This window comes from Orbilia oligospora (genome assembly GCF_000225545.1).
Source record: "Orbilia oligospora ATCC 24927 unplaced genomic scaffold scaffold00054, whole genome shotgun sequence".
In the NCBI taxonomy this organism is placed as follows: domain Eukaryota; kingdom Fungi; phylum Ascomycota; class Orbiliomycetes; order Orbiliales; family Orbiliaceae; genus Orbilia; species Orbilia oligospora.
The window spans coordinates 2,995,864-3,017,688 of record NW_011645611.1 but is presented as its reverse complement, the minus strand read 5'-3'; the positions used below and the strand labels follow the sequence as shown (position 1 = coordinate 3,017,688).

Below are 21,825 nucleotides of genomic sequence, written 5' to 3'. Positions count from 1 at the left end.
CTTTTCTTCTTCGATTCATTACTACTTTTACTGCTTTTTTCAGTCTTATGGGTGTTGTTTCTTTTGGATGTTTATATTGGGACCCTCTTAGAGTTGTTTTTATTGCTGATGGCCTTTTCTCTCTAATACCATTTTACGTTTTCAAACCTCCCAAAAAGTATTTTTTATTATCATTATCATTATCATTATCATTATAATTTTCCCATGATTCTTTAAGTTGAGTCGAGTCGTCGCAATCGTATGTATCATAGGGCGTAATGTGTGTAATGTACGGGCTGACTGAAGGATGTCAAATCGTTTTTGTCAGCCTGCATGACGTTAACCCAATTGTAGACATCGGTCCACCTTGCGTCGCCTTCAGCCTCAACCTGAATGCAGGTGGGTGGCCATGGCTGTCCTGTAGTTACATACATGGTACAGTACAGTACAGTGCATGCCCGCACTGTCACTGTATTTATTGTCTTGTGACACCTCAGCCATACAAAATTCTACGCAGATTAACGTGCTTGTGCCTTGGTGGCTTTTACTATATATAACTCTTTGTCTATCGTCTACATGCAGGGTAGACGACGACGGCTGCTTGGAATTCTAGAATTCGCACGGAATTTGATTTTTTATAATGATCCTCGACGCAAAAGAATGTACTTTCTTCTGGGGGTGAATTCCGAGAATCCCCTGAATTCTTAGTGACATCGCCTTCAAATTCAGACTTCACTTAATTCTCTCAGCTCTTCAGTTACTGTTCAACCAGCTCTTGAAATCGTAATTGGGCTAAACGGAGCTTACGGGCCTGCACGGAGAGTATCTCAGCACGGTCTCAGCGTATTTCCTGGCACGGGACAAACACCCAAAACCCCCAACACACTCAACACACTCAACACGGCGTGACGTCGGCTAAAGTACAACTGGCAGCTCCGGCAGCTTCTCGTCTATAGCGACAAGTATGGTCGATACCTGTCTAGAAGTCTCATGTACTTCCTTTTGCTTATAACCAATGAAAAGATATCGATTCCGATGGTATAGATACTAGTAAAACAATCTTGAACTCTGTAGTCTCCGTAGGATAGTTCTGGTGAATTGGATCAGTGTCCTTTTTGGCTTCTTTGCTTGATAGCAATTAATTACCGCGCTTCGTTATTAGCGGTCGTAATACGTACACTGCACCACCCACCACTACGCTGCTATACCGCACACACACACACATAAACACGAAAACCTCCAACGTACACCTCTAAGCTCCCTCACCATCCAAATCACGCCCTCATCACCACCTCTCATCGCTCATCTCCGTAGCCTTACCGGCATCGATACTTCTATTCTCCTGCTCTCTCTTTATTTCTCTCATCCCGTCTACGGCATATTCTTGCTGTTGAAATTCAACGTACATCCTCCGAACTCTTATCACCCCCCTTGTCGACCTTTCCTCTTCCTGCAACGTTTTTTAGCGCTTCACCTATCTTTCTCGTCCATTGTCGCGCTCTTATGCCATCCCACTAGCTTCGTACCATCTCCGTTTTCCTTTCTCCGTCTGTTAGACTTCAGTCGCGACAATGGCTCCTCTTCCCATTCAGTTCCAGGAGCTGGTCTCGGTATGTTAGCTGACGTGGAGCTTGCTTCTCTTTTCATGGCCACCTTTCGCTAATTACAGATTTTGTGTAGCTCACGGCTCTGGAAATCAACGTACGTAACCACCAGGAATCACCAGGAATGGCCGGGGTGTCATGAATACTAACTTTCTATCTCTTCAACAGTCTGCTAGCATTGGCTTCAACACATGCGTAAGTCTATTCGTTGCCCCTGATAAGCTTACTAGCTAAGCTTCGACTGAACTAGCTAGCTGACTATCCATCTATCCATCCATATAGACGCTCGAAAGCGATAAATACATCTGTGTCCGAGAGAAAGTGGGCGAAACTGATGGCGCCCAGCTGGTGATTATTGATCTCCATAACAATAACAATGTATCGAGACGGACGATCAAAGCAGATAGTGCTATCATGCACTGGAGCCGCGAAATCATCGCCCTCAAGGCACAGCGAACCCTTCAAGTCTTTAATCTGGGAGCTAAGGAAAAGCTGAAATCCCATGCTATGCATGAGGATGTTGTTTTCTGGAAGTGGATCAGTGAAAGATGTATAGGTTTGGTCACTGATACCTCGGTTTATCACTGGGATATCATGGACCCTACTCAGGCAGCTCCTGTCAAGATGTTCGATAGGAATTCTAATTTGGCGGTAAGCATCAAATAATATTGCAGAGCTTCCTTCTTGGAACCCTCCCGGTTGCTAACATTGGTTTTATATCTATAGAACTGCCAAATCATTAACTATCGCGTCAACTCGGAAGAGAAGTGGATGGTTGTCGTTGGTATCTCCCAACAAGAAGGACGGGTTGTCGGCAGCATGCAGTTATATTCTAAGGAACGGGCTATTAGTCAGGCTATTGAAGGACACGCTGCTGCATTTGCCAACCTGAGACTCGATGGTGGGGCTTCCGATACCAAACTGTTCACTTTTGCAGTCCGAACTGCTACTGGCGCCAAGCTACACGTCGTCGAAATCGACCACCAAACCGGTAACCCAGCATTCCAGAAGAAAGCCGTTGATGTCTACTTCCCAGCCGAAGCCGTCAACGACTTCCCTGTCGCTATGCAAGTCTCGGAAAGATTCAGTATAATTTACCTGATCACCAAGTACGGGTTCATCCACCTCTACGACCTCGAAACTGGCACTTGCATCTTCATGAACCGAATTTCTACCGAGACTATCTTCATCACTTCACCCCACGATCAAACATCTGGTATCCTTGGTGTTAACCGTAAGGGTCAGGTTTTGCTTGTTAGCGTCGATGAAAGCAACATCATCCCTTACCTTCAACAAAATCCTGCGAATGGTGCATTGGCCATGAAGCTGGCTTCCAGAGCTGGTCTCGCTGGTGCCGACGATTTGTACCAGGATCAGTTTGAGCAACTCATGAGAACTCAAAGCTACGTCGAAGCTGCTAGGGTCGCCGCTAACTCACCCCGAGGTTTCTTGCGAACTCCACAAACGATTGAACGCTTCAAGAACTTGCCTAACCCTCAAGGCCAGCTCTCAGTCATTCTGCAGTACTTCGGAATGCTACTTGACAAAGGCGGTTTGAACAAGTACGAATCACTCGAGTTGGTCCGCCCTGTCCTTGCCCAGAACCGTAAGCATCTTCTGGAGAAGTGGTTGAAGGAGAACAAGCTCGAGTGTTCGGAAGAACTAGGTGATATTGTTAGGACCCAGGATCTCAACTTAGCCCTCGGTATTTACCAGAAGGCCAATGTACCCCAAAAGGTTATTGCTTGTCTCGCGGAAACCGGCCAGTTCGAAAAGATCGTTCCATACTCACAGCACACTGGATACCAACCTGACTACACCGCTCTTCTCTCTCACATTGTTAGAATCAACCCTGAGAAGGGAGCCGAGTTCGCAACCCAGCTTGCTAATGTCGAGGGGGGCTCGCTTATCGATATTGAACGTGTCGTTGACGTCTTCCTTTCCCAGAATATGATCCAACAAGCGACAGCTTTCTTGTTGGACGCTTTGAAGGAAAACAAGGAAGAGCAAGGACATCTCCAAACCCGTCTCCTTGAGGTTAACTTGATCAATGCTCCTCAGGTGGCTGACGCTATTCTCGGTAACGAGATGTTTTCGTACTACGACAAGCAAAAAATTGCTACCTTGTGCGAAAACGCCGGCCTTTTGCAGCGAGCTCTGGAGCATTACGAGGATATTGGATCTATCAAGCGGGTCGTCGTGAATACTAACCAACTTAACCAGGAATGGCTTGTCACTTACTTTGGACGACTCTCAGTTGACCAATCCTTCGAATGTCTCACTGAAATGTTGAGATTCAATATTCGCCAAAACCTTCAGGTTGTCGTCCTCGTTGCTACCAAATACTCCGAACTCCTTGGAGCCCAGCGTCTTATCGAACTATTCGAGAAGTTCAAGACTTTTGAGGGTCTCTACCACTTCCTTGGAAGTATCGTCAATGTCAGCAATGACTCTGAGGTCCACTTCAAGTACATCCAGGCTGCTACCAAGTGCGGGCAATTCACAGAGGTCGAGCGTATTTGTCGTGATAGCAATGCTTACAATCCCGAAAAGGTCAAGAATTTCTTGAAGGAGTCTCGCCTTCCAGAAATGTTGCCTTTGATCATTGTCTGCGACAGATTCAACTTTATTCACGATTTGGTCCTCTACCTTTACCAGAACCAGCAGTTCAAGTCGATTGAGGTTTACGTCCAAAGGGTCAACCCCGCCAGAACCCCAGCTGTCATTGGTGGCTTGTTGGATGTTGACTGCGAAGAGTCCATTATCAAGAGCCTTCTTCAATCTGTCAACAGCGCTGCTATCCCAATTGATGAGCTCGTTGGCGAGGTTGAGAAGCGCAACCGTCTTAAACTCTTGCTTCCCTCCCTCGAGTCGACATTGGCCTCCGGAAACCAACAACCCGCCGTCTACAACGCCTTGGCCAAGATTTACATCGACTCCAACAACAACCCTGAGAAGTTCTTGAAAGAAAATGATCAATACGATTCCTTGGTCGTTGGTAAATATTGCGAAAAGAGAGATCCTTCGCTCGCCCTCATCGCCTACCAAAAAGGTCAAAATGACTTAGAGCTTATCAAGATCACCAACGAGAACTCCATGTTCAAGCCACAGGCTCGGTACCTCGTCAAGCGTGCCGATGTTGAGCTGTGGAACTTCGTTTTGAGCGCCAACAACCTCCATAGGAGATCCTTGATCGACCAAGTTATTGCCACCGCTGTTCCAGAATCTCAGTCCCCCGAGGATGTCTCTGTTGCCGTGCAGGCCTTCCTGTCAAATGATTTGCCGGTTGAGCTTATTGAGCTTTTGGAAAAGATTATACTGGAACCTTCTCCCTTCAGCGATAATAACAATCTTCAAAACTTGCTCATCCTCACAGCTGTCAAGGCTGATAAGTCCCGAGTTGCTGATTACATTGGCCGCTTGACTAACTACGACGGCGCGGAAATCGCCCATATCTGTATTGACAATGGATTGTACGAGGAAGCATTTGAGGTTTACAAGAAGAGCGGCGACCATGTTAAGGCTTCGGAAGTCCTTATCGAGAACGTCGTCAGCATCGATCGCGCCTTCTCCTATGCAGAGAAGGTTGACTTGCCAGAGGTCTGGAGTCGTCTCGCCAAAGCTCAACTTGATGGTCTCAGAATTTCCGACTCTATCGACTCGTACATCCGTGCCAATGACCCAAGCAACTACGCCGAGGTTATCGAGATCGCTACCAGAGCCGGAAAACACGACGAGCTCATCAAATTCTTGCAGATGGCCAGAAAGCCGTTGCGTGAGCCTTTGATTGATAGCACCTTGCTCTTGTCGTTTGCCCGTACTGAAAGATTGCCCGACCTCGAAGACTTCCTCCAGACGACCAACGTTGCAGATGTCGAGGACTGTGGTGACAAAGCTTACGAAGAGGGTCTCCACCAAGCCGCCAAGATTTTCTTCACCAGCGTTTCCAACTGGGCTAAGTTGGCCACTACCTTGGTCTACCTCGAGGAATACCAGAATGCCGTCGAATGCGCGCGCAAGGCGAACAGCACCAAGGTCTGGAAACAAGTCAACGAAGCATGTGTTTCCAAGAAGGAGTTCCGTCTCGCTCAAATTTGCGGTCTCAACCTCATTGTCCATGCCGAGGAATTGCAGGACCTTGTCCGACAATACGAGTACAATGGTTACTTCGATGAGCTCATTAGCTTGCTCGAAGCTGGTCTTGGTCTCGAGCGTGCCCACATGGGAATGTTCACTGAATTGGGTATTGCATTGTCCAAGTACCACCCAGAGCGCGTTATGGAGCACCTCAAGCTCTTCTGGTCTCGTATCAACATCCCGAAGATGATCCGTGCCTGCGAACAGGCCCACCTCTGGCCAGAGCTCGTTTTCTTGTACTGCCATTACGACGAATGGGACAATGCTGCTCTTGCTATGATGGAAAGGGCTTCCGATGCTTGGGAACATCACTCCTTCAAGGACGTTATCGTCAAGGTCGCCAACTTGGAAATCTACTACAGGGCCCTCAACTTCTACCTTCAGGAACAACCGTCGCTTCTCACTGATCTCCTCACTGCTTTGACTGCCCGTGTCGATGTTTCGAGAGTTGTCCGCATGTTCGAGAAGTCCGACAACATCCCACTCATCAAGCCTTTCCTGATTGCCGTTCAGGGCCAGAACAACAAGGTCGTCAACGCTGCTATCCACGAGCTTCTCATCGAAGAGGAAGATTACAAAACCTTGCGCGACTCTGTTGAAAACTACGATAATTACGACCCTGTTGAACTCGCCCAACGTCTTGAAAAGCACGATCTTGTTTTCTTCCGTCAAATCGCCGCCACAATCTACAGGAAACACAAGAGATGGCAATTGTCGATTGCTTTGTCCAAGCAAGATCGTTTGTTCAAGGATGCTATCGAAACCGCCGCTGTTTCCGGTAACGCAGAAGTTGTTGAGGAACTTCTCCGATACGTAAGTCTTTGCCAGAAACACCTCTCTCTCATGATCAAAGATTGCTAACAAATATTATTCAGTTCGTTGATATTGGAAGCCGCGAATGCTATGTTGCCATGCTTTACGCTTGTTACGATTTGATACCCGTTGATATGGTTATGGAAATCTCATGGCGTTATGGACTTAATGACTACACAATGGTAAGCGAGCATTCCGATTTTTTTTAGAAAGACGTATCTGCTAACTCCCAGTACAGCCCTTCATGATCACCCATATGCGCCAGCAAACCGCTAAGATCGTTCAGCTGGAAAAGGACAATGAGGACCGTAAGGCAAAGGAAGTTACGCAACAACAGACTGAGGACAATACTCCAATCCTTGGAACCCGATTGATGTTGACTGCTGGGCCGAGTGGTAGTGCGTCTCCCGGACCATATGCCAACGGTATCCAGAATCAGGCGACTGGTTATCGTGGATTCTAATGGGAATATTGAGGAGGTCTGATGTGCTGCAACCTTTACTTCTCTTTTTCTTTCTTCTTCTTCAATGTAACCTTTTTTCTCCCTCTGATGCCTTTTTAGCATGGCATGTTTCGAAACGCATTTTCTGAAGCCTTTCGCTTCCTTTTTTCCTGCAATGTTCTTTTTTGTTTTCTTCGCTTTTTTCTCCTTTCAAAAAATTTCTTTTCTTCTGGCAGGTAACAAAAATAGCAATGAAATGATAATTCTCTATTACGCTTTTGCTCCCCTATAATTACTGGATTCTGTAAAGATCCGATTGCTGGGTCTCTTTTCTCTTAATTAAATCTCTCATGGCCCATGGCCCCACACCCGAGAATTCTCGTGAAGGCGGCCTATCGCCGGCGACATGCCGATGGTTAGCGAACGAATTTCCATCTGCCCCTTGAACTGTAAAACCCTGGGCCTTGTCCCACCTGCATATATCCGTACCCTTGTCTGTTCTAAACCCAAAAAAGTCAAAGCTTATCTTTATGCCTGCGCTTGGGTTTGTGTTGACCTTGTTGGGTATTTTGGGGGGTTGTCGGTTTCGTTGACTCGAAGTCTTGATGGCCGTCTAATTATTTTTCTTTCTCTCTCTCTTTTTTTTTGTTCGTGTAAATTTTTAGCAGGAATTCTGGTAGGTAGAGAAGAAGTGCTGATATATCTTAGGGCTTAACCTATTAATTATTTTATGTAGTATTCTAGCATACGATTGATTGATGTGTAAGTAGTAGGTTGTGAACATGGTTAGATTTAGATGGATGCTATGTACTTAGGTACCTAGGTAAGTATTAGAGTGATTATTATTTATTATATATTCTGAGTTCAAGTTCGGAACCGTGGATATTATCTGTAAATTAATGCCGTGCTCAAAGTTGCCTGCTGGATCGTCTCCCGTGCGGCTATAATTACGAGCTGATCATTAGCTTAGTCGTCGAACGTCGCATATGAGAACTATTCAGCGGGATGTTATACTTGTTCCTCCGATTCTTTTCTTGAGTTTAAGATCGACGTTTGAATAAAACACTCTTTGTGGGGGGAGATAAGATAGGTGGAGTTCATATTTGCTCTCACCTTCTCCTGTCATGCATGGCCGGATAACAGAGCAAGTCACAACCATTTCCACCTTCAACGAAACCTGCTGTTTGTGCTCATCGCTCGGCTTTTATATTCACCTTTCTATTAAACGACTGTTTCCTTTCTTATTCATATCAAGAACCAACCAACTGCTCCCTCCACACACAAAAAGGGTCTCCAGCAACGCGGATCTTTTTTTAAAGAATACCTCACCAAGGCAATCATGGGAGACGACTGCACATCCGACCCGAAGTCTCAATACAAAAACTTCCTCACAGAATGTCAAATCCTTGCGAATCTACGGTGTGAGAATATACGCGACAAGGAATATCGAAAATGGCTCGAGCGACTTCGGGAGATATGTCATTATCGTAGGGATATTAATAAACATGTGGATGAAGATGAGGAGCTGGATGAACTACTGGATAGTTTGGCCTTTTTGTTGGTTAGGAAGCCTGAGGAGAGTGTGGCACTGGCTTTGGTGGGGTTGACGCGAGATAAGATTGAGATTGTGGGGAAAGCTTGCGATGAGGGACAGGGATGGTTGGTGTCGGATTCGGGGGGTCGAGATGAGTAGGTTACCTTTTTTTCTTCCTTGGGGTTATGTATCACTACTTACGATATATTTTCTTTGAATGATAGATGTCTAGACGAGTCGATGCAGCGGCACGCTCAACGGATTTTTGAGCTTGTTAAAGAGGATACTACCTTGGCCCCTAGTGTTCCTAGGGATCAAGAGATCTTTGTCGAGCTTGTAAAGCTCCAAATCGACTATAGTATCGACAAACTCTGGGATCGGGTCTCACGACTTAAGATTTTTATTGATAAAGTGGAAGGGTTTGAACTGCCGTCTTGGGTTTCGTTGGAGAAGCCTGAGAACGAAGATAGGTTCTCTATACCTCCCTTGCTTGAAAGAATTGAAGAAAACCCGAGAAGAGATATCCATGTTCAATTATGTGAGCAGTTTAAGTTGGAGAATGGTTCGGTTTTGTTACCGCCAATGGAAGATATGAAGGTTTTGGACCGGAGGAACTTCGATGTTTGGACTAAGATATTCCTTCATTTCTTTCGCAGGCTTCGAGAGGAAGTAGAAAGGCTGAATAAGAAAAACTATCAACTCGATGAAGAGAAGCGGACTCGGAATTTTGTTGCTTGCTATGTGAGTGAGATGGAAGGTTTGGTCATGGAGTCGCAATTGTTCAGACGTTGGGTGGAGGTAGTCATTAGAACACTGAACGAACAAAAGAAGCGATTGGAAGAGGAGGAAAAGAAGGCGAGGAAAAGTATTTTGATGGAACTGGAGCAATCAGAAGCTACACAGGCGCCGTCAGAGGATCCGGGATTAAGAGGGAATGCCGAAGCCGAGGCCCAGGTCGAAGGGTTAGACAAATTACAGGGGGGTGATGCTCTGGAAGCACAAAGCGGGAGTGAGGTTGCTGCTCCCATTGCAGATAATATGAGCCCACCATAAATCCCACCAGCGGTCCGATGACAAGGTCTCGAAAGCGAGATTGGCTCAAGATGACGATGGAGAAAGTGGTTCCGGCATCCATCGTGAATCATCTGACACCAAAACCGAGAGGACCTCTACTCCTCATCAAAGATGGAGCGAGATTCTCCTCTCAACCTCCACTAGAAGGCGATAAAAAGGAGTCCCAGAAGCCACAGGAAGCAGGGAAATATCCCCCCGAAACATCGATAGAGTGTCATGAATCTGGTTCCCACAGTCGCCCCGTTAATACTACTCCAAAATCAGCTGGCCATATCACCTGCGAAGGATCCCGAACACCTCAAATAGGATTGGCAGAAGGACTACAGCTTACATCGCCAACTGAGGACCCCGAAGCTTTACGAGCTAACATGCAAAAGGATATCGAAAACGTTTTTATTCTCGGGGGCGATCCGGATGAAGAAGGCTACGGGGTTGAGGTGGAAGCCGCTACCATAAGTCAATCGACAGACTTCAACATCTTCTGGCTGATCCCGCAGCACATAATGGCCATCAAGTCAATCTTAGGAAGCGTTTTGGTACCATGGTTCACATATAACAGGGATCTCAGTCTGAAGTTTCTTCCTCACGATGAAGAAGAAAAACCTACTAGGTTGCCTTGTAACCCTCTTCGTGAAACTCTTTACCAGATTTTACCGGATTACTTCGACCGGGATACCGTACGAGATGAAAAGGTCAACGGATTCTTGACTTACATTAAAGCCCACGAAGGTCTCACGGCTCTAGACACCGAATTCCCCACGGTCAAGGCATCTGGACACGCAGAACTCCTTCTCCTCTCCTACTTCCGAAAACTGAAGTTAGCCGCTGGATACCCACATCCATATATTGGAACATCGAGACCACCGTGTTTCATCTGCGAAGCCATTATCTTATCGGAGCGACTTTGCTCCGTCAGTGTACAAAAAGGTCACGGTCATGTTTATGTTTCGAAGATTCCCAAAGGTATTCCCAGGGGCGACACCGAACTTGATGAAGACTTTCAGGGTGTTGGCAAGCTTTATAGTCGTGTTAATAGCTTTACACAAGATATTTGTTGTGAGTTTTATGATTTAAAAAGTGGGAAGTTAGAGAGGAAGGAGGCGGAGGCGGAGGAGGAGGCGGAGGAGGAAGAAAACGATACCGTGCAAAATAACTGGAGCCGCCTCATGGATTATAAACAGCCGTTTACTTTCCCTAGCTTTCAGAACAAATCCTCCTTAGGCTTATGAGGAGCAGGATACTAGGTACAGATAGTGGAAGAGATTTACAAGAAGTTTCCGATGAGTGCACGAGTGGTGGCTTCGGTCTATATGAGCATATGGGAGGTTTAATAACACCTATAGCTCTAGATTATGAAAGCGCTTAGGCCATAGATCCAGCAATTCATATATACCTGACTAGGAGGAAAGGGTCTAACAATCCCGCCCCATGGCCAGCGGTCGTTTTTAGGTCTGAGGTGTTAATTGTTGAGAGACAGGTATTTTATTCGTTCCGAGCAATTGTAGCTCAAGCAACTTTTCTCTGTATGACAGCTGCAGAAGCCAGATATATCGATGTGTACCCACATATGCATATACGCTTCTATTTACGTACGTAAATTTACTTAATTACTTAGGTACAAGCGAGAGCGAACTCGATGAACATGATATCGATTCCGCAGCAGTAATAAAGAAATAAGTTTTTTTTCTTGAAATTTTATTTGAGAATAAATTTGAATATTTATTTATCTATTTTATAGATTGTTATTCGAAATAATCGATGATATCATCGAGATCGAAGACGATTCATGTTTATAATAAGATAGTGTGATGAAGAGTACGCCGCGAAAGCGTGAAAGCACAGCGAAGCACGGGTCCTTGCGAACACAAATTACGGGATCGGGCTAGATTCTATAGATTCGCACGAACATGGTGCTTACCTAGGTATATATATATATAAGGATATGGATATGCTGTACGTTGGACCTAAAATACCACGTGCAACACACCATCCATAGCCTACACGTATGTTATAATTAAATTAACGTATGTTAACATTTTTAGACACATGGATCGAAAGCTTATATTCTCTGTTCCATTAGGGGTATCGAAGAAGATAAATGTCTATTAATAGGACTCTCCGAGGCTGTCTTGTATGAAATAATCTTTTTGGCTTTTTATGTATGATGTTGATCAAGTAGAGTAATTGAATGTTTGACTATAATGTTAAAAGATCGCCTGGAGTAGTCTGATGGCGAAAGGTCCATAAGATTTGGTATCGCCATTGAGGATAAAGCTTTTGCATGAACTTTAACTCCTAAGACTTATATCTTTTTATTACTAGATTTTCTAATACGTTTTTCGAGACAGCGCTCTTTGTTATATATATCCAATAGTCGACGTACGTCTAGATTATAAGCTGATACCTAAGTAGCTTTTACCCTTGACGCCTGATTATATTCCAAATAAAATTTCCGGATCCATTTAGAGGATTTTGCCGAGTATACGTATCAGGATTACAAGAAAAGTGCTGAAGCTGATTTTATTGTCACCTCGGCCGTATCCCTATTCTTTTCATCTTTGACTTTCCTTCACGAAGACAGCCACCTTTCCCACTCTCACCACTTAACCCCCTCTCTTTTCACAATGGAAAACATTTCAGATCTCTACGAAACATCCTGCCGCCGTTTCCTTACACAGCTCGCCATTATTTCAAAAGTGAATTCCGAGCAGGGTCGTAGAGAGCGACAGAAACGGCTCCAGTTTCTCAGGGAAAGTGCTAGGACGCCAGATGTGGCAGATAATGTTGCCTTAAACCGATTGCTGGATAACTTGGCTTTTCTATTGGTCCGAAGAAGTGGAGGGGATTGTGTTTCGTTGGCTTTGGTAGGCTTCACACAAGCTAAGATTGATATGGTTGCTCAGGCTAGCTATGAGGAAGATCGATCTTCACCAGATTCAGCTGTGGCCGATATGTCAGTGGGTTTGGAGGTTGCAGGAAATCCGCAAGGGGAGTTTAGGTAATTAAGCAGTTCATCCCTAGGATCTTTAGCGTCAAGTAGTTAAGCATTTTAGTCTGACATGCTCTTTTCGACATCAATAGTTATAGCTCCGACGGGCCAAGTGCGATCAAGCAACATGCGGAACGGATTTTTAAATATGTCAAAGAATCTAGCACATTGCCTCGCGATCATCAGCGGTACTACGAAATCCTGAAAGAACTCTTGACAATCCAAGTCGATTACAGTTCAAACAAACTTTACGGCCGTGTTCAACTGTTAAAAAAGTTTACTACCAAAGTCGAGGGCTTCAAAATACCAGATTGGGCTTCTTTGGCTACGGGGGAGTCAAGGGACAAGGATAGTTTCTCTTTACCACCGGCGCCGGGTCCTCCAGGAAGGGATTTAGGCGAAGTTGTTCACCGACATCTTTATAACGAACTTCTCGATAAAAAAAAATCGATTTCAGTACCACCGGTCGAGGATATGATGAAATTAAGTCGACTAAATTTTGATCTGTGGACTGAAATTTTCCTTGACTTCCTTAATGATTTTCAGAGCCGAGTGGAAAAACTAGAGAAAGCGGATGAGGCCACTCGGAGCAAATGTATCCGCTGCATTGTTTCTAGTCTGCGTTTTATGGATATCCTCGTCACTCAGTCGAAACTATTTAGGAGCTGGGTGGAGATAACGACTAGAACGCTAGACCAACAGAAAGAAGCACTAGCGAGAGAAGCTGAGGGGAAGGAAAAAGTTAGTATGTCGGTGGGGCTCATGGCTGTAGAAGATTTAGAACCGGTTGTAGAGGATTCAGAACCAGCTGCAGGTCCTGAGAGCGCCGTACATCGATCGGTCTTACAGCACACCCTACCCGAAGTACAAAAACCAACTGCTCCAAGCGACCACGAGCTTGAAAGTTCTATAAACACGATGAAGTCCGGTTCAAGTGGCCCAATCCATATTTCAAAGCCTAGGAAGCGGGACTGGTTTAAAACAACGATGAGGAAGGTGATTCCGGCGTCTATTACGAATCGGTTAACTTTGAGGAGATATTCAAAGGATACTCGAGTCCACGTCGGAGAAATTTTTGGTGGTTCCTCGCTGCCTTTGCCGGGAGGTAACAAAAAGGCTCCGGATGCCGACCAAGCTAGTCGGCAAGAAAAAATCGAGGAACCCAGGGGTTTGGCGGGAGGGGGGCACGACGAAATCGCCGGGTCAAGTACACAGAGCGGTCACCGGGTCCAACGGGCGAGGACATCTCAAATAAGTTTCTCCGGGTCGTTTTTGGAGAGGGCTGAAGAGAGCTTTGAGGAATATACCGAAGCGACAGCAGTTGGAACTCCATCCATGGACTATAACATTTTGTGGTTGGTTTCGCAGCATGCAATAGCAATTGACTCACTAGTAAAGAACGATTTGGTTCGCAAGTTTGCAAGTACGAGAGACTTCAACTTGGAGGTTCTTCCTCATGACGAGACAGAAGCCACAACTTTACCATGTGAACCTATCCTCGAGACCCTTTCAAGACTTTTGAGTACTGTTGAGCCGATAGACGACGACGACCGTAGACTGAAGGCCACCAGTTTTTTGGCTAATATCAAAGCCCATGAAGAAGACCCTGGGGCCAAGTTGCTTTTAAGCCTAGACAAAATAGAACCTACGATTAAGGTATCCGGACACGCTGAGCTGATTCTCTTGAGCCACCTCGCGAAGCTCCGTAAGGGCGGTCAATACGTTTATCGGTATCTCGGGTTATCGAAGCCACCATGTTTTGTGTGTGAAGAAGTTCTTTTACGGAGAGAAGATTTCTCGGTGTTGACGCGACAGGGTCACACACACGCTTATGTTTCGAGTATTCCCAGTGGAAATTCTCCGTTAGAACAACTTGTGGTTTTTAACGATGTCAAGATTATTGCGGAACAATCCGTCCGAGATGTTTATCTGAGTAAACGTTGTGATTCAAGAGATTCGCATTAATTGACCTATATATAGATTGTTGTGTCATATAGTGGTCTCACGTCGCTAGCGCAATATCATCCTCCTAAATGAAACAGATGTATGGTTTTTCTTATAAAGACGAAGAAGCTCTGTATATATAATACAATCCCAATACAAAAAATTCCAAGGCGTGGTGTTATAAATGAGTCCGTGACATTCAAAGGAGGGGAAACCGCGTTGTTAATGTTGCAAAATGACCAAGATTTTCCCGGCCCGTATTCGGCGAGAAGTGGAGGCAAACCCAGCTGCAGAAAAACAGGGCGGTATCGTTGCCGTTCGGAGCCATAAGGCTAAGCCCGAGACACCAATGCCGAAGGACGGACGGTATGTAATTTCCTTGATGGGCTCCTCCGAACATTTTTCTGCGGCGGCGTGATTGATAACCTTGAGCCGGGCTTTTTTTTTTTCGAGGCGAGAGCTCTCAAATTTCTTTTGGCATTTTGATACGTAACATAACGGTTGGGGACGTGGGGATGGGATGCTGATGGATGCATATGGGCTAATCTAGATGCAATTTGGGGTCCATACTTACTGACACAGTACAGCATTTACAGTGTTTCTCCAGTCATTTGCTCGGAATATCGGCTTACCAGTACTTTCGGGCAATGCCTTGAGTTTTCCTTCAGTCGAGCAGGGGTATATGGCATCTGGCGGTAGATAAGAAGGAAAGAAATACCAAAAAACAGTAGAAAAGGAAAGAAAAAAAGAAAAAGAAAAAAAAGAAAACCAGGAACCGGCTGGAAAGGATCTCAAGATACAGATACCAGATACAGATACATCTAAGATACTAGATGGAGAACGGACGTGAATAGCCGAGCGCGCACGAAGTTAAGGTTAATTGGGATGTTATACATGCATATAAACTCTGAGGTTGGGGAGGGGTTCGACTGCACGCTAGCTTGGTCAACTGCAAGCTAACCTGCCAACCTGCAAGCTAAAAACTGCAAGCTCGATTGATGTCACTGGCTGGCAGACAAGGGGAAGGGAGGGAAGCCAAGTTTTTTTTTTTTTCGGCAATGGGACGAAAAAGGTTGAATTTGTTCCGTCGGTTTTCTTGATAGCCAGAAGAATCTCGGGATCCCGTTGTCATATGAAAGACGACAGGATTCCGACGGCAATCAGCCTTTCGAGCTGCGGGATATCTTTTCTTTCTCTCTTTCTTGTAGCCGAAGAATGTATGTATATAAAATCGGCATTCCTTCTTATAGGTCCCGAGGTCTGGAAGCAGGCCGTTCGAGTAAGAAAGAAGGTCATGGTCTGGTGATATCTCTTCCCCCCCGCATTGCATCTGCATCTCATCCCCCCGATTCGCTGTTTTAACCAATCGAAGCTGCCCCCACCATCGTTGAGATCGAGCGGAGCGCACCGCGAAAAGGAGGAAAACAGGAGGGGCTAGAGCTGCCGCGAATAGCAAGGACCGAGTAGAAGGAAAATCCTAAGACCCAATTAATTGGAATTGAATTGCCTGGAGAAATAGAAATTGATAAAACACCATAAAGCCAAGTCACCGGCAAGGCTTACGTACCAAGGTGGGAAATCCAGAGCGCTCGATCGACGTGGTACCGGTATACCGCGTACATGCCATACAACCTTCGATCCAGTAGATTCGAAGCTAGTGAATTAATTTAATTGTTGACCGACTGACCGACCGACGGCAGTGCGGGGGAAAAAAGGGACTCCGATAACAGCGAGCCATCCATATAAGTCAGTGTGGTTCGCCCTCTGTCCCTTTGTCCCCGATTCTCTTCTTCTCCTCATCCTGCCCCTCACTGCCCTGCTGCGAAAATTGCAACTCTGTAGCACTTTGTCGCGAGAATATATAACCATAGTCCGTATTCAATAGCGGGGTAGCTAGCGAGCGAGCGCAGTGACAAGCTTTCGAGTAACAAAGAAGAAGTTGCATCTGACAAACTTAAAAAGGTCCGGCCCCGCAGCAAACCGCAGGCCCAACGCAAGCCAGTTTTGATAGCAGACGAACCAGACCTCTCGAGCCCTCCGCCCGAACGGAACCACCTTATTCCAGTATCGAGCGACTAGAAAGGTTCCCATTCCTCCGTATATATTCTTTCTTACTTCATCTACCTCATTAGCTGTCTGGAATCTTCGGGGAACCAGTCCTGGCGTAGTCTTTTTCTTTCTTTCAGTCCCTTTTCCCCCCAATCTCTCCCTCGTCTTTTACCCCTCCATCCTTAAGCATCATCGGAAACTACAGCAGTAGCAGCAGCAATGTCGAACCAACAGTATGCCAATGTCTTCGATGAAGAGGAGATGGATGGTGCTTCTAGCACTGCCAGAAGTGTGCATCGAATCCGTAGCAATAGCACTATCATGCAATTGAAGAAGATTATGGGTATGTTCCCGGCCATCTTCCATCTTGAGTGGTGTCAAAAGTGGGGGTTGCGGGGTAGTGATATTTGCTAACACTTCTAATGTGGACAGTTGCCAATCGTGGTGAAATTCGTAAGTAGCACCGTCAAGGACACGCCTTAATGCCAATTGGGCTCTTGGGAAGCCATTCGATAGCTAATTTCTTGCCATCATCGGTGTTTGTGTGGTAATACAGCAATTCGTGTACGTCATTGCTATATATTTATCCGTATCCCTGCGTTTTGGACCCAATTGGCTGACATATGATATGTTCTATAGATCTTTAGAACGGTATATACATTTTTCCGGTCTCGTTCAGTAGATTTAGAATCGATCTTACTGACTCTGGTTGGATATTAGGCACACGAGTTGTCACTTCAAACGGTTGCCATATACAGTTATGAGGATCGAATGGGCATGCACAGGCAGAGTATGTTATGTTATGTTCATCTAGTTTGATGCATGATAGTTAGTATCTGAACATACCATGACTGACAAGATTTATATCTGAACAGAGGCCGACGAAGCCTACATGATCGGTCACCGAGGTCAATACACACCCGTCGGAGCTTACCTCGCCATTGACGAGATCATCAAGATCGCACTAGAACACAATGTCAACATGATCCATCCTGGTTATGGTTTCTTGTCTGAGAACGCCGAGTTTGCCAGGAAGGTTGAGGAGGCCGGAATCATTGTACGTCTGACCCTCATACTGGCATACCAGAGTATATAGGTTAACAGCTTTTAGTTCGTCGGTCCAACCTACAAAGTCATCGAAGCCCTTGGTGATAAGGTTTCCGCCAGAAGGATCGCACAGGCATGCAAGGTTCCTTGCGTACCGGGTACCCCAGGGCCAGTCGAGAAGTTCTCCGACTGCGATCACTTCGTCAAGGAGTACGGATACCCAATCATCATCAAGGCTGCCTTCGGTGGTGGTGGTAGAGGTATGCGTGTCGTTAGAGAGGGTGACAACTTGGAAGATGCCTTTGAAAGAGCTGTCAGCGAGTAAGTTGTCCACTAGCCCATCTATGCCGTCAGAGTAATCGTTAACAAAATACACAGAGCCAAATCTGCTTTCGGAAACGGCACCGTCTTTATTGAGCGGTTCTTGGACAAACCAAAGCACATTGAAGTCCAGCTTCTCGGTGATAACCATGGAAACATCGTTCACTTGTACGAGCGTGACTGCTCCGTCCAGCGAAGACATCAAAAAGTCGTCGAAATTGCCCCAGCCAAGGATCTCCCACAAGAGACAAGACAAGCTATTTTGGATGATGCCGTGAGGATAGCTAAGCACGTCAACTACAGTAAGCCGGATCCGATCTTTTTATCCTCATGTGACCTAGCTAACGATTGTCAAAGGAAACGCTGGTACCGCCGAGTTCTTGGTCGACAACCAGAACAGACATTACTTCATTGAAATCAATCCCCGTATCCAAGTCGAGCACACAATCACTGAAGAGATCACTGGCATCGATATCGTTGCCGCCCAGATTCAGATTGCTGCTGGTGCTTCGCTAGCTCAACTCGGCCTTACTCAGGACAGGATCTCGACAAGAGGATTTGCCATCCAGTGCAGAGTCACAACCGAAGACCCATCTGAGAACTTCAGACCCGACACGGGTAAGATTGAAGTCTACCGGTCCGCTGGTGGTAACGGTGTTCGTCTCGATGGTGGTAACGGATTTGCTGGTTCTATCATTACCCCTCACTACGACTCCATGTTGGTCAAGTGTACTTGCCATGGTTCCACATACGAAATCGCCCGACGAAAAGTCATCCGTGCTTTGGTTGAGTTCCGTATTCGTGGTGTTAAGACCAACATTCCATTCTTGTTGTCCCTTCTTACCCACGAAGTCTTCATCAATGGAACTTGCTGGACAACTTTCATTGATGACACTCCAGAGCTCTTCTCTCTCATGAAGTCCCAGAATCGTGCCCAGAAGTTGTTGGCTTACCTTGGAGATCTGTCTGTCAACGGAAGCAGCATCAAGGGACAAGTCGGAGAACCCAAGTTCAAGGGACAAATCATCATGCCAATTCTTACTGACAGGACCGGCAAGGTTATCGACACCACTCAGCCATGCCAGAAGGGATGGAGAAACATTCTTCTCGAACAGGGACCCGAAGCATTTGCAAAGGCTGTTCGTGCTAACAAGGGTTGCTTGATTATGGATACCACATGGCGTGATGCCCATCAATCTCTACTTGCTACCAGAGTCCGCACCATCGATATCTGCGAGATCGCGAAGCAGACCAGCTATGCCTATGCCAACGCCTACTCGATCGAATGTTGGGGTGGTGCCACATTCGATGTTGCCATGAGATTCTTGTACGAAGATCCATGGGACAGACTTAGGAAGATGAGAAGATTAGTTCCAAACGTTCCATTCCAGATGTTGCTCAGAGGAGCCAACGGTGTGGCCTACTCTTCGCTCCCAGACAATGCCATTGAGCATTTCTGCGACCAAGCACGAAAGAACGGTGTCGATATCTTCCGTGTCTTTGACGCTCTCAATGACGTTGCCCAGCTCGAAGTTGGTATCAAGGCTGTTAAGAAGGCCGGTGGTGTTGTTGAAGCTGCTATTTGCTACAGCGGTGACATGTTGAACCCCAAGAAGAAGTACAACCTTGAATACTACTTGGATTTGGCCGACAAGGTCGTTAAGCTCGGAACCCATATTTTGGGTATCAAGGATATGGCTGGCTGCTTGAGGCCGAGAGCTGCAACTATCCTCATTGGAGCTCTCCGCGAGAGATACCCAGATCTTCCAATCCACGTCCACACCCACGACTCCGCTGGTACTGGTGTTGCCTCCATGGCCGCTTGCGCCGCCGCAGGAGCTGATGCTGTTGATACCGCTACTGATAGCATGTCCGGTATGACATCTCAGCCAAGTGTTGGTGCCGTTCTCGCCGCTCTCGAGGGTACCGATATGGATCCTGGCTTGGACATCGAGTTGGTCCGTGAAATCGACAGCTACTGGGCGCAGTTGAGACTGATGTACTCGTGCTTCGAGGCCGGTCTCACCGGTCCAGATCCGGAAGTCTATGTCCACGAAATCCCTGGAGGTCAGCTGACCAACCTTATCTTCCAAGCATCTCAACTTGGTCTCGGTGCCCAATGGAAGGAAACCAAGAAGGCGTACACACAAGCCAACTACCTTCTCGGCGACATCGTCAAGGTCACCCCAACCTCCAAGGTCGTTGGTGATCTTGCTCAATTCATGGTCTCTAACAAGCTCTCGCCTGAAGACGTTGTTGAGCGTGCTGAGACTCTTGATTTCCCTGGCTCCGTTCTCGACTTCTTGGAGGGATTGATGGGCCAGCCGTTCGGTGGCTTCCCAGAGCCACTCCGTACTCGTGCTCTCCGTGGCCGACGTGCTCTTAGCGAACGTCCTGGTCTCACTCTCCATCCAACCGACCTCCCTGGTATCAAACAGGAACTCCTCGAGAAGTATGGCCAAGTCACAGAGTGCGATGTTGCCAGTTACGTCATGTACCCCAAGGTCTTCCTCGACTACAAGGAGTTCCTTGCCAAGTACGGTGACTTGAGCGTCTTGCCCACCAAGTACTTCTTGTCCACACCTGAGATCGGCGAGGAATTCCACGTCCAGATCGAGAAGGGTAAGACATTGATCATTAAGTTATTGGCTGTCGGTCCTTTGAGCGAGCAGACTGGACAGAGGGAAGTGTTCTTCGAGTTGAACGGTGAGGTCAGACAGGTTACTGTCGATGATAAGAAGGCTGGTATGTATAATCTTGAATCTTGACTTTTATATATTCGTTGGGAAGTTTGCTAATAAAGACGAATAGCCGTTGAGAATACTAGCAGACTCAAGGCCAACCAAGCCGACAGCAGCCAAGTCGGTGCTCCGATGTCTGGTGTCGTCGTCGAGGTTCGCGTTAAGGACGGTTCCGAGGTGAAGAAGGGTGATCCAATCGCTGTTCTCAGCGCCATGAAGATGGTAAGTTTTCTTTTGAAGCTTCTTAAATGTTGTTGTTTTCTATGGTGGGATGGTTTTTTCTAACTGCACCTGTTCTTAGGAAATGGTCATCTCTGCCCCACACTCCGGAGTTATCGCTGAACTACAAATCAAGGCCAACGACAGCGTTGACGGTCAAGACTTGATTTGCAAGATTGTTAAGGCCGCCACCGAGAGTGCTGAAGAGAAGTCTGACTAAGTCAGACTACTTTTTTTTTTAATAATTATTGAATGTGAAAGATTTCGAAAGGAGGTCGGCTTCTCAGTTAATTGCAAGAGAGTCGTTCCAATTCTGATATAATTCGGATCAGAATGAAAGAAAGAGGGAGGAAAATAAAGAATGAGTCTGAGAACAGAAGTTCAAGAACCGGGGAGGTACGATATGATAGTTGATGATTGAAAGGAAAAGAAAAAAGGGAATATTCAGTCTGTGGTTTATTAAACAAAAAAACTCTTTGTACTTTCGTTGTATTCTTCCTTTTTTTTTCTTCCTTCGTTCTCTTCTTTTCTCTTCTCTTCTCTTTAGGTTTATTATTAGTAGGGAATGAATATATCCTCTTCTTTTTCGATCATTCGCTTTTCTTCTTCTTTATCTTCTTCACGAACTCGTAGCCAAGCTAGCTATACGCAACATTAACCACTTTTTGTGAAGAGCATAATGAACGATATGATTGTTTTTATGAACTTGTATATCTCGGCTTCCGTGATGTATAGAAGCCGGGGCATACACAATGCATGCTATGTATTGATATGAATAAACACTAAAAACTAAACACTAAACGAAACTAGGTATGCATGTGCAGAATATATGTTTTTTGTTTTTTTGGCTACAATGCCTAATTGATCATGATGCCATCCACCAAAAATCAAGGTTCCAATCGATCTGAATTAGAAATTAACACCCCGGGGAT

General features: G+C 46.0%; 5 protein-coding genes across 5 annotated transcripts; all 5 read left to right on the top strand.

The window, feature by feature from the left end:
- Positions 1-1,550: 1,550 nt before the first annotated feature.
- AOL_s00054g913 (uncharacterized protein) lies at positions 1,551-6,996 on the top strand (the record flags this gene model as incomplete). Its single annotated transcript, XM_011122229.1, has 7 exons — positions 1,551-1,589; positions 1,660-1,680; positions 1,752-1,778; positions 1,866-2,234; positions 2,310-6,533; positions 6,596-6,715; positions 6,772-6,996. 7 exons carry the CDS (start codon positions 1,551-1,553, stop codon positions 6,994-6,996), a joined length of 5,025 nt encoding a protein of 1,674 aa, XP_011120531.1.
- Positions 6,997-8,314: 1,318 nt separating this feature from the next.
- On the top strand, positions 8,315-9,562 carry AOL_s00054g912 (uncharacterized protein; the record flags this gene model as incomplete). The annotated part of the gene is made up of 2 exons (XM_011122228.1): positions 8,315-8,664; positions 8,734-9,562. 2 exons carry the CDS (start codon positions 8,315-8,317, stop codon positions 9,560-9,562), a joined length of 1,179 nt encoding a protein of 392 aa, XP_011120530.1.
- A 17-nt stretch (positions 9,563-9,579) lies between these two features.
- AOL_s00054g911 (uncharacterized protein) lies at positions 9,580-10,812 on the top strand (the record flags this gene model as incomplete). The annotated part of the gene is made up of 1 exon (XM_011122227.1): positions 9,580-10,812. The coding sequence occupies one exon, from the start codon at positions 9,580-9,582 to the stop codon at positions 10,810-10,812; it is 1,233 nt and encodes a 410-aa protein (XP_011120529.1).
- Positions 10,813-12,207: 1,395 nt separating this feature from the next.
- On the top strand, positions 12,208-14,537 carry AOL_s00054g910 (uncharacterized protein; the record flags this gene model as incomplete). Its single annotated transcript, XM_011122226.1, has 2 exons — positions 12,208-12,581; positions 12,665-14,537. The coding sequence occupies 2 exons, from the start codon at positions 12,208-12,210 to the stop codon at positions 14,535-14,537; spliced, it is 2,247 nt and encodes a 748-aa protein (XP_011120528.1).
- Positions 14,538-16,784: 2,247 nt separating this feature from the next.
- Positions 16,785-21,113, top strand: AOL_s00054g909 (uncharacterized protein; the record flags this gene model as incomplete). The annotated part of the gene is made up of 11 exons (XM_011122225.1): positions 16,785-16,908; positions 16,998-17,018; positions 17,122-17,129; positions 17,205-17,216; positions 17,286-17,355; positions 17,441-17,622; positions 17,677-17,933; positions 17,991-18,235; positions 18,291-20,678; positions 20,745-20,896; positions 20,976-21,113. The coding sequence occupies 11 exons, from the start codon at positions 16,785-16,787 to the stop codon at positions 21,111-21,113; spliced, it is 3,597 nt and encodes a 1,198-aa protein (XP_011120527.1).
- Between the last annotated feature and the right edge of the window lie 712 nt (positions 21,114-21,825).